Raw genomic sequence first — 12843 nt, forward strand, 5'->3', positions numbered from 1 at the left:
GTTATGAAGGGTGTCCCACAAGTCGTATTACCACACTGGTGGAGTGAGAGCGCAGTTTTCTAATAAAATTTTATAGTTATTTATCTTCCTGTGGCACTGACGAAACCCAAATGACTTAATGGCGGGAGTTTGTTAGTTGATGAACGTCCCTATTCATCAACAGTGAAAAAAAAAAAAAAAAAAAAATCCCGTGTGCCGCTTCGGTGGTTAAGCATCGGACGCTCATTATGAGAATGCGGCTTCTTCATAGCAGAGGCGTTTTTATCAAGGCTCATGGTGCTTCAGCTGAACGTGACCGCCGGACGCGTCATCAGGAAATGTCCGCCATATGAAGACAAATTAAAGTCAGATTGAAAAAGGAAACATTATCCACTGATAGACAGTGATTACTAGAGGTTACAATAGATATTGGTAGAAGTTATAATGACTACAAATGACATTTAATATCAAACGACGAATTGTAACGACTACAATTGATTAGAATGACTAAAATGCTTAGTAACTAGCAGTAATAACTGAAATGACTACTAATGACTTGTAATGACCAATATGTCTAACGACGACTTGTAGCGATAACAATCGATTAGAATGACTAAAATGCTGAGTAATGACTAGTATTGATTTGTAATCCCTAATGACTTTTAATGACCAATACATCTAACGACAATTTGTAGCGACTAATATTGGTTAGCAATGACTAGTAGTGATTAAAATGAGAGGCTAAAAGAAAAAAGGAAGGAGAAATAGGCGAATAAGTGGAGGAAGAGTAGGCTTTCGCCGCTCACCTCTTAAGAGATATCTTAAGAGACCGTGTAATTTTTTTTTTTTTTTTTGCATGGTAATAGGGATAACACGCTTCGATACTTACAAGAAAGCCCTAGCAAAGTGACACAAACAGCGACTCCTCTATGGATTCGCAGCATTTCGTACCGACCTTGGCCACTTTTGTCCGATAGTAGTCATCTTATCACCAGGCGAGGCTAGAAAATGTACGCCGACGGATGAGTCCTCTGTCTGCGACATCAGAGGCGTCCGTGGAGGATCGCACCGCTGTAGCGATAAAACTTGGAGTACAGACTGACAAGGCATGACCCTATTTTGGTTTTATTTTTATACAGCTTCGTCTCTATCCTGCGCAGCAGGCAAGCGCGCGGAGGACTGGCGAAGGATAAGTCCAAATTCCTTCGCACGAGGTCACTCGGTAAAGATTGCGTTGGGTCACTGACGTGTTACCAGGGCGCAGATTTAAGGACGGTCAGCACCTCGAGGACAAAAAAAAAAAAAAAAAAAAGAGAAAGAAATAAAAAGGATGTGGCCCTGTAACAAGCTGTTCGCTTACTGCGGTTATCGTGATTTTAATACTCGTTTTTTTAACAGTATAATTTAACAATACCGCGTTAGTAGTACTCCAGCGTCATTGTGCAATGTTTTAATGTTGCTAATAATTGTTATCGACACAGCAAGCATGTATGGCGACCGGGTTAGGTGACCTCACATGCAGAATTCATTTCAGGGGGAAAACGCTTGCAGCGCCTGTCAGTAAATGTCCTCGGGCAGCAGCAGCCTGCTAAATACCGACTCATCTCATGACAAAATTCTATTAAAGTGAACTTCACCCGAGCCCGCCTGACAAGGGTGTAAGTGAACCGCAGTAGGAATAAAAAATAATAAAAACCAGGGGGGAAAAATAGCTAAATTCATTCCTGTGACTGTAGTGTGATAGGCTGTAATTAAAAAGTGCAATGTACGCTTGTTCATGCGACTGTCTTCTTTCCGTTGTGTAGGGGGAGCTAGCTTCATTTCGCATCTTCTCGAGCAATCGTGACTTCTTGTTCTCGATAATGCGCAATTGGTTTTGTTCAATTTTACTTAAATGTAGCCATAAGCGAAATTTTTATATGTGGTGGGCGAATGTCTCGACGCAAAGGAATGAAGCTTGGTTTTGCGAGTTACTGCGTAGCTTTCTCAAAAAAAAAAAAAGAAAGAAAGAAAGAAGTCGTATATCACTACATGTGGCAAACGCCGTTTTCGCCATTTCAAGAAGTAGCAAGTTTGGAGTTCTGCTGCTTGCGCACTAAAATTTTGTCGTCCAATATTTTTTAATCACTAAATCTATGGTGTTGGCATTAAATCTTTTTCTGTTTATTATTAAGATCATTTCCTTAATGTCAGGCGAAGTGGGGAGCTCTAAACCGCTAGGTGTGTTCTCCACAACGCATTGAATTTGCCCAAGATTCGAAAACAGCAAAAAAGGCGCAAATTTGACTCCATTTAAAAAAGAAATCACAACATTTTCGATTTTTTATGAACATCCCTCTCAAGAATACTCAGTACCTAAGAAATATTACTACTTGAAAAAGTTTTGCATTATATTCTTTAAAATTATAAAAATACTTATAAGAGTGAGCGCTATTGAAAATTGTCGATATTCAGCTGAAAATTCTGGCACGACTCAATAAGTGTTGCCACTGATACATTTTCGTATATTATTCAGGCCTAGTTCTCTATTTATGCAAAAAATGTAAGCTCTAGACTTGTTTATTCTTTCTGCATTATACTTTGAAATCAGCCAAAGTTCAAAAATATAAAAAATGGACAACTTCCACTCGAATTTAAAAAACTACATCTTCGATATTTGTCGATTTCTCCTAAAAACAATCTTAAGTACTTTATAAATATTAGGTACTAAAATGTACTGCATTATGTAAATTAAAATATAAAAATAAACATAAAACTTAACGCATGTTTTCATTCTATAGAAGTGCTGCCCTTTTAAGGAGCAGGCGTTAAAAGTTCCATTTAGTATTTGCTGAATTTAGTTGCATATTAATTTATGCAATATTGAAAGCCTTCTAAATGCTTATAAAGTCGTTTTCTGCTTATTGGCAGCGTTGGTGATTGTCTAAAGTGGAGTAAATTCGTTATTTCTGACAATAGTCATGGGAGAACGCAAGTGACGGTTGAACATTTGCTCTATCCTGTACATTGTTTGTTGCGAAGTGCTGTGTTATTCAATCCAGTTATTAATTATATTATTTCATTTCTGTTTTACGCAAAAACTGACAATAATCTGTTCTTGAAGACAATTTTTTCAATGTGCACATAATTACAATCACAAGCAATTGAAACGCTTTGCAGCAGGATAATTTAGGTGGAATTCTATATTTTTTGTAGCAGCAGCACGAATGAGCCGAGATGACGAGCATTCTTGTCGACAGAGTCATCTAGCCCACAAAAAAGGCGAGCTCGCGGAGCGAACCCGCCGCCCACCTAACCTGCAGGTTACCTCCGCGTTAGCTCCGCGTTGCAGGTTACCTCCGCAGGGAGATCCCTGCGGGAGCATATATAGGAACTCTACATAGTCCAAGACGAGGGCGTCTCTCGAGACTCTCTCGTGTTTTTCGGCGGTTGATCACGCACGTGCGTGGTTCTGATTTTCCGCCGGGGAGATTGCCGCCATCACTTTCGTCGCCTGGTCATTGTAAACGCACTTACCACTACGGGCCGTGAGCGTGAAGCCACTTCAGGCGAGCAGAACGCTTCTCTCACCTCCTTGCGTGTGCTTTCCCATTCGGTGGTTTAATTCAACCCCGTACGCGAGCGGGGCGTTCGCTTGCTACGGTGGTTGTATTTGAGTGCTGCATTTTGCCGTGTACTCGGGCAGAATAAAGCCTGTTCTAGTACGTAACTCGGTGTTTGTTCCCTCTGGCCCGAACCCGCCGCAGTGGCGACTTCTCGCATCGCTGGTTGTGGGTGACAGCTCTGTCTGTTTTGGCTGGCGCACTGGGGATAGAAAGCGACACCGCGTCTAGCCATCCCTCCCTTCGTGCGTTATTTCAAGAGTAACCCCCATAAGCTGCAGAGTGATTCAGAAAGAGAGCAGCATCACAGCAGCGGACCGACTCGTTATTTGCTTAATGTTTCTGGATGGGGCGAGCACGAGCTACCATACGTCCAGAATGGAGAGAGGGGTGTGTGTTTCAAGAATGCGAGCAATCTGAACTTGGGAGCTGTAGCAACGGGGGCAGCTCGTGCGATACCAAGCTTTGCATATGTACGGATGGACGGCGCCATGTCTGTTGTGACTCATGGAGCACAGGGAAGACGTCTAAGGCGCGCCGTGGGCAGCTGGTGCACATCAACTTGAAGTTTTTGAAGCGAAAACGTCACTACACTACCTCGGGCAGCCGCAGGCGACCATGCGGTTTTCACCTTGAAATCAGCTAGAGGTCAAACCACAAGAGAGGGTTCCGCAGTTCTGAAAGGATACATTGCCGCCGTTGCCTGGAGTACGCGGTAGCACTGTGGAAGGCTGCGCTGGACTAGGGTTGAGCCCTGCTGGGAGTCTAGGCCCGTCGCTGCGCCAGGGAGGCTAGTCGCCTCACTTCTGCAAGTGCACGGCAGGAAGGAAGGCGAGGAGGCCGTCGGCGCAGCGGCCCGATGGCGGGGGAGAGATAGGCGGCTGCTGCTGCCACGCATGACTTGTGGTTCGGCTCTGCGGCAGCGGGGCGAAGATGATGCGCATGTACTTGAATAGGTACAGTATAAAGATTAATAAAAAATTCATAATCCATACATTCAGTACATAAACAGCGACAGGGACAGCATCATAGCAAGAACGCTTTCGCCTCGCCACCATCCCCTTCATGCCTCAACTTCACGGAGAGAGAAAGATACCGAGAGAGCAGGCGTCGGACCGCCACCAGCGAAATCCGTGATTGCGGGCAGAAGTGCTACGCACTAAAGATTGTGACGTCAAGGATCACGTGTTTAACGCATATATACAGGCAACGGAGACGTGCGGCGCAGGTATTCCTTGTAAACATGTTTGTATATTGACGCAAAATCTTCAAAACTGTATTTGTTGTTTTTTAGCAGCCGCCGGCATGCGGCCTTATCACTGTGATTCTGGCACGCATATCAATTTTGTATTTTTTGTATGTTAAGCGTTGATGTGTGCGACAGAAGATTCTTTGTTCGACGATCGACAATCGCGTTTGTTGCTATCGCTACCGCCGCGTTGCTTAGTTCTTTTGCGGGCGCAAGTCAGCTCAATAAAGAGTTAATTTCAGTACTATCAATCCTGTGTCTTCTTTGGTGTCTACGGCCTTGTCACCACTACGTGACATCTAGTGGAGAGGCTGAATCCCGACACCATGACGGGCGAAGATGCATGCACCCGTCGACCAGAAAGCACCCTTGGTTTTCTTCCAACCCCGTGAGTCCCCTGCTGCCAAGTACGACCGGACAAGGATGCAGAAGACTGGCTCGACCTGTTCGAACGCGTGGCGCAACGTTCAACGCCTGGGACGACGAAGCGAAGCTGAAGCAGGTATATTTTGCTCTTGAAGGATCTGCACGTATATGGTTTGAGAATCACGAGGTAGCTTTGAAAGATTGGCAGATTTTCAAGACTGAATTTTGATGGCTTTTGCAAGTGTCATCCGCAAAGAACGAGCCCAGGCCCTACTTCATTCAAGACTTCAACTCCCAAAATGAGCCTGTCCTGGTTTACGTTGAGGAGATGAAGCGCCTTTTTCACTGCGTCGACCCCAACATGACCGAATGTGAGAGGGTGAATTTTTTAATGCGAAGGGTTAAAGAGTCACTTTTTGCAAGGTTTGTCAGGAATCCGCCAAAAACCGTGGCGCAATTTGAAATCGAAGCATCTACCATCGAGATGACGTTGGACACCTGGATGCGCCACTACGAACGACCACTCGAACTGGTCTACGCAAACCTTTACAGCAGCGCTCTTGCGAGCGGACAGAGCCTTCGGGACCTCATCCGGGAGATCGTGCGAGAGGAGCTCCGCCGATTGCTCCATCATCCCAACAACCCCAGGTGGCGACGTTCGCGGACGTCGTCCGTCAAGAAGTCCAGCTGGCAATAGGCGTTCCTCAAGCGACGGCTCCGGCTGCTCCAGTGCAAGAAGCAACAGCGATGAACTATGCTGCTGCATTACGTCGTCCTGCAACCCGACGCGACCTCCCAAGCCCTCATCGCTACCACCCCGTTCCCGAAAGCCGCTCCTTAGCCCCCGCCCGCCAAGTCAGTGCCAACAATCTCCAAGCCGCAGGAAATGCGGTGCCTGGAGGACGTCTAACAACCGACCGCTCTACTTCCATTGTGGTGAGGCAGGGCACATCCTTCGTCACTGCCCGTACAGGCGGATTGGCCTCCGTGGTTTCGCTGTCGACGCCCCACGACCCCGTCCTGTCGAGCGACCACAGGAAACCGACGACTTCCTGCGCAGGGGAGAGCACGCGTCGCCAAGACGTCTGTCACGCTCCCCATCGCTGCACAATGCCCAATTTGCATCGCCGGGCCGCTTTTACATGCAAGGAAGGTCCCTTAGCCCCCGTAGGGGAACTAAAGGCAGCAACCTTTGGAGGTGAGATTGCTAAACGGCGAACTAATGAAGATCCTCCACCACCGACGACGAGTGACGATGTATCAACCAATACCCGCCGCCACGCACGACGAGGACATTGACGACCACGCGACCACACGTTAAACTAACACCGACGCCCAGTGAATTCACAACAGCGTGCCCTGGCCGCGACCTGAGCAAACGACGGAGTAGAGATCGAACACCGAAGCCAACATGCAATACGAGGGCACGAAGAAGTGACCTCGCCGTTGCTGTCGACGGACGCACGGTTATCGCCCTATAGTAGACACCGGAGCTGACTACTCTGTCATCAGTGAAGCTTTCGCCGGCCAGCTCAAGAAAGTGGCAACTAGATGGGATGGCCCGCTAATCTGCACCGCTGGTGGTAACCTTATTACACCGTCGGGACGATGCACAGCAAGGGTTACGGTAAATGGACGTACATATACCCTACCAGCCTTGTCGTCCTACAGCAGTGTGCCCGCGATGTGATTATGGGCATGGATTTTCTGAACGAACATCGGGCAATCATCGACCTCCGATCCAAGCTCATCAAGCTCTTGACGAAATAAGCCATACCTGGTACGAGAACTTCGACGCATCACGTCGCTCTCAATGTCCTCGACGGAGCATTGACCGTACCGCCCCGATCACTACGTGCAAATATTATTGCGAAACCGCAGCTCGGCCACTGCTCGACAGTGGGCCTATAAGGCAGTGAAGCTTTCGCTATCAAACAGTGTTAACTAAAGCTAAACTACAGCCATTTTTATTGCGAAAGCAATACCACTTTCACTTTCAAGCCTTTGCGGTGCTACGGCGGTGCACATGAAATGACCTTTCGCATGACCTCTGTGTTACGTCACACCTCAAAGCTGGGCGACCAACTCGCGCCGTCCGTGAGAGACGGCGGTATGGTGGCTAGAAGGGAGAGGTGGCGCGACCGCGCATTCCGCCGCTTGGAGAAAACGCGCCTTCGGTTCATGCCGCCGCCACTGGTCGCCGCTGTGGCGCTGCTGTCAGCTCTTCGATGCATTCTCTCCGGCGCACGCTGGTTCGTTCGTTCTTGTTTGCCTGTAGATGCTGCTTGAGCTGTGGTGCTATTTTTCAATCGGCTTTGCCCTAGCTCAGGTTATCCTGTTTTGTTTGGTGCCTATGTAGTTTTTCTTGCCGAGGTGCTAGTGGGAGTATGTAGTACATGTGCATACTTTTCTGTTTCTCTTGCGTTTAGAAACCCCCCGCTAAAAAAAAAAAAAAATGAAAGAATCGCTGTCAGGCAAAATTACCTTCAATTGCTAAACAAAAAGAATTAATGAAAGCATCGTTGTCAGGCTAAAGGCCAGTCAATTGCTAAAAAAAAATTAGTGAGAGCATTGTTGTCAGGCAAAAGGCCAGTCAATTGTTAAAAAAACATAATGAGAGCATCGTTGTCAGGCAAAAGGCCAGTGAATTGCTAAAAAAATAATGAAAACATTGTTGTCAGGCAAAAGGCCAGTCAATTGTTAAAAAAAATTAATGAGAGCATCGTTGTCAGGCAAAAGGCCAGTGAATTGCTAAAAAAAAATTAATGAAAGCATTGTTGTCAGGCAAAAGGCCAGTCAATTGTTAAAAAAAAATAATGAGAGCATCGTTGTCAGGCAAAAGGCCAGTGAATTGCTAAAAAAAAATTAATGAAAGCATTGTTGTCAGGCAAAAGGCCAGTCAATTGTTAAAAAAAATTAATGAAAGCATCGTTGTCAGGCAAAGGCCAGTCAATTGCTAAAAAAATTAATGAAAGCATTGTTGTCAGGCAAAAGGCCAGTCAATTGCTAAAACATAATAATGAAAGCACGGTTGTCACGCAAAATGCCAATCAATAACTAAAAAAAATAATGAAGCATTGATGTCAGGCAAAAGGCCAGTCAATTGCTAAAAAAAAGATTAGTGACAGCATCATCCATGACCAGCTTCTTATATGTGCGAGACCTGAGTGAGGCAAATGAAGTTCTCAAAGACTGTGGCATCGAACACACATCTGTCATCACTCAGGCCAGTTATTCAAGGCTGATATTTTATATCGCTGGATATGTGGCGAAGAAATGCATCGCTGGCACCAAATGTGAAGACTGATGCAGACAACTCCTCAGTCTCAAGAACGGAACTGAGCGTGTCTTAATTACCAGTTGAAAGTCAGCGCTCGTTGTGTCGTCTTCTAATCTTGTGCTCCCGTCCACGTTCCGCGCTGTTACCTCAAGATGCATAACCAACATATGCCCAAGCTGCTATTCTAGTTAATTACCAGTGCAGTTGACATAGGCGGTCTTATGTTTCCATCAACCAATCTAAACGCCCCTGTGACATCCCATGAAAACACCTTTACTCGCTGTTTTAGTGCGCGTGAAATCCGAAGAGACAGCCTTATTGACTTGGTATCCATTCTCCAAATGACCAAACTGCAGCTGGTTGGTTGTCACGGACATATTAAATTTGTGACAAAGTGATCAAGTTCTATGTTCTTAGCAGACTACACCTGAAGACGCAGAATTCATTTTCAAAAGAAAGGCAAGGGAGAATGAAACTGTTGAAACTGAGGTGGGTTGTTTAATTTGCTATTTGGTTGTGAGCAGTTGTGTCTGGAAATTGTGTTTATTCTACCTGTATTACATGTATATTTGAGGCCATCAACAGCAACCTCAACATTGTGATATTTCACTTTTCTTTCCAGCATTCTTGCCCTTATGTGCAATAAACAAAACTTTGCTTATCCATGAGAGGTTTTTGTGAATAAAACTGCAATTTGTTCCTTCTGTACTTATAATACCGTTTCACATCGCATGTTGCACGTTCTGGCTATCATCTGGCTAAAAATTGCACTTTCCCACTTTAGCCGCACCGGAAATTCGCAGACAACAAAGAATAGAAATTAGCCTGATGCCTGCGTACTGTGCGACGTAACCGCACGTTAAATAATCGCTTGTCATCTGCATTCTCTGTAATCTTCGACTGCAACGCCCCTCAGCCCGAGTCGCTTTGACTTTTTCAAAACTCACGACACCAAACCAAAATATTTAGCTTTATAACTTCGACCACTGTGCCCATCGGGAAATGATGTAATGCATCTTCAGACCAAAACTTCTTCATTTAAGCAGCATTTAGTAGCACGACAAGCAAAACAACCGGCACAGCCGCATCGCCCGCTTTCACGGTGCCAAAGAGCATATTAGCAGTCGACGTCACTCCTGACTTACCTATTTTGCTTACCTGGTTAAAATATTTCAAGTGGTAACAATAATTTTAACATTTTGTTGGTATGACTGCGCTGCAATCGCACCAAAGTTTACCCCAGCCACGGCCCGTCTCGAGGGGGAGCGCGCGCTCTCCCTCGAGACCGGCCGTGCCCCAGCGCGAGCCGAGCATGCATCGAAGTGCTGAGAGCAGCGCCACCTACGAGAGGCATGAAATGTAGGAGCGGCGCTCGCGGCCAGCTCGCGTCACCTAACCTTTCTAGCCACCATAACGGCGGTGCGCATGAACAGCGGCCTAACTCCCGCTCTCTCCGCCAGGAGCGCCACAGGTGTTATGACGTCACGCCTCAAAGCTGGGCGACCAACTCGCGCCGTCCGTGAGAGACGGCGGTGCGCATGAACAGCGGCCTAACTCCCGCTCTCTCCGTCAGGAGCGCCACAGGTGTTATGACGTTACGCCTCAAAGCTGGGCGACCAACTCGTCCGTGAGAGACGGCGGTGCGCATGAACGGCGGCCTAGTTCCCGCTCTCTCCGCCAGGAGCAGGTGTTGTGACGTTATACAGTTGTATGACAGTAGCATTGATAATGGCGGTGCATTTAGTTGATAATAATGATGAGAGCAAACGTAATGCACCGTATGCAGCACCAAAACTCCAGCTTTCGCATTTCTGCAGTGTAGATTTCACAGTGCTCTCAATTCGTTCCTCTAAGAAGTCATGCTTCTCTCATAAAATGCGATGAGGTTTCCCGTTTACCCTGGAACGCCACTCGAAACACTTTCTGTTCAGCGACGCCAATAGATTTATTTGAGCCTTTTACGTGGGTTTACATTATAACCGTGCCACTCTGGTACATTGCACCAATAAAAAGTATGTCTCTGGGCAGGGTAGCTAGTCACACGGCTACGAAGGAAAAGCTATCATTACCATCATTTGCGAGCCTGAAATGTGCGCCCTCAGGACCAAGTATACGTAAAGTGCCGCCTTCACCTCCACCGTAACCCGTCCGCACGCTTACCGATCTTCGCCTTTCGGAAGCCTCCATCTACCGCCGGTCCACCACAATTCCTTCCACCAGAAACCCACGCAGCAGCAATAGTGAATAGTGGCGGTGAAATCAAATTCAAAGGCGCAGTGCGAACCCTGAATACAGAAGCGAATTTAGAACCGATGCTTCATACGCAGATATGTCGCGTCTAATCGTTTGGTCACCTGTGCATTCTCTATTAACATTGGCTCTCTGATTCGTAGTGTTATCTTTTTGCCTCTTAACTATTTATCGTATACCATTTTTCTTTACATGTCTCATCCCACTGTCCTTTACCCAATTTTAAGCTTTTCTTCAGCTCCTCTCCACTTCTATGTGAGCACAGTCAGGATAAATCTTCGTACTGGTGATCAGAGATTTGCCTTGAAGAAGAGGTCCAGTACGTACCGTTGCACAGGCTGCCAGCAGCACCCGCCAGTACAGCGCCCGTCGCGATTTCCTGCCGTAATTGGAAAATACGGAAATTTTTACTTTGCTTGAAAACAACGCACAAGTCGCTTCCTTTACAGAGTGATCCGATGCACTGTGTTCGCGCGCCTTCGTTTGCAGGCGTGGTGTCGTGCGAGGAAGGACCCTGCCTGAACGGTGGCACCTGCGTCACTCGCGAAGACCTCACTGACGTCTGCTACTGCAAGATCGGCTTCAGAGGGCGGCTCTGCGAAATAGGTACCCTGCACAAGCACCTGCTCTCTTTCCTCACGCTTCTTTGATTTTCTGCTGCGCTGTCAGTGTCGCTGCAGTGGCTGCATTGTACCACAACCTATGATGTCACGATGGGTATACGTAAGCACCTACTGACTTCAATATGAGTGTCGCGCCTCGAACTCGAACACGCAATCAAGGACGGTGATGTCCAATTGCTGTGTGGATTATGCCTCTCAAAAGAAGCACTTCGATAAATGCTTTTGACGCTGAATCTGAATAACAGCAGTACATCTGGCAGCAGCGAATATGTCTTTGTAATGTTCTGGTTTATTGTGTTTCTGATATTTCTTCCGGTGCAGCGGCTGCGGAAATCTCGTGTCCGCCGTATCTCCTACGTGTCGTATGTCGGGCTCTTCGAGGTTAAACCATGCCATAAAAAATATGGCGTCACATTCTTCTCTTGGAAAGCGAACTGTTAAACTTTTTGTTCTTTTTCTCAAAGGGCTTATTTAATCATATCAAAATGCACATGATAGATCATTACATCTGCTGTTCCATCAATCATACTGCGGTCATGCTGTATGTGTAAAATGAGTACGTCCAAATGTCAAGAGAGTTCAATCAATCAATCAATCAATCAATCAATCAATCACTCAATCATTCAATCAATCAATCAATCAATCAATCATCAATGAATGAATGAATGAATTAATTAATTAATTAATCACAGCCGTTCCCGAGTGCTCACTGGGGACCTGTCCTCGCGGCACCTTCTGCGTGAGCACCCGTCGAGGTTTCCGATGCCTGCGGAGCCTCAGAGACCTCCGGCCGGGATACCGGGTGCCGGCCCTCGCCAACAACAAGCCACCCTGGAAATAAATGGCTACGAGCACATGACTTATCCCGAGCTAACAGTAACGGCTGTTTGCACAAGAAGCTGCAGTGGCAGAAAAATATGGAGGGCGAAAAAACAAAAAGAAAAACTCGCACTTGTTTTTCGGTTATGGTAATTTTCATGGTGTGAGCCAATCAGTTCTCCGTTTCTCGAATAAACGACAAGCAAAGGAGGCACCGTGGTCGACGTTCGTTTTAAAGAGCATTCCTCAGTTGCATTGACATCTTGTACAATGGGTAAGTGACAAACCATATAAGTGCATGCAATCCTTGCATTTAGCGCCAGAAATACTGACGGCGGCTAAGGCTGGTGCGCAAAAATAGGTCTTGCCAGTAATGATCGCTTGAGTTTTAAAGATGCACCCTTGTATATATATTCTTGTACTCATTAATTTAATTAACCTCGTGGCGCTTCTAATAAGAATAGAAATTTTTAATGCGTATACACCTTTTCGTCAGGTGAGGGAGATTTCGAAACGCCTCCTCTCTGGACTCCAGAAAATCCGGTTTAGCTGTAGCTTCCATCGTGCTAGCTAAAATCCACTCCAGTGAGCATTATGGCGGCACCCGGCGAGCAATTATTGAAAAGGTATATACAGGTGGAAAGCTATAACGATGGACAGTTCTGCACCTTGTGA

At 46.4% G+C, this 12843-nt stretch overlaps 1 protein-coding gene across 2 annotated transcripts in view; it reads left to right on the forward strand.

Annotated features, from left to right (window-relative positions):
- Positions 1 to 12402, forward strand: part of LOC146185711 (nephronectin-like) — a 31885-nt gene extending 19483 nt beyond the window's left edge. Inside the window, exons 4-5 of one of the 2 annotated variants that reach the window (XM_084606637.1) lie at positions 11216 to 11332; positions 12042 to 12402. In XM_084606637.1, coding sequence (XP_084462763.1) covers positions 11216 to 11332; positions 12042 to 12190 — 266 coding nt within the window. In that variant the 3' untranslated portion in view covers positions 12191 to 12402. The remainder of the gene's footprint in view (positions 1 to 11215; positions 11333 to 12041) is intronic. The other variant, XM_084606636.1, reaches the window with a different exon arrangement.
- Positions 12403 to 12843: the final 441 nt, after the last annotated feature.

Source organism: Amblyomma maculatum, chromosome 6, assembly GCF_055883805.1.
Source record: "Amblyomma maculatum isolate TAMU_Amacu chromosome 6, ASM5588380v1, whole genome shotgun sequence".
Taxonomy (NCBI): Eukaryota; Metazoa; Arthropoda; class Arachnida; order Ixodida; family Ixodidae; genus Amblyomma; species Amblyomma maculatum.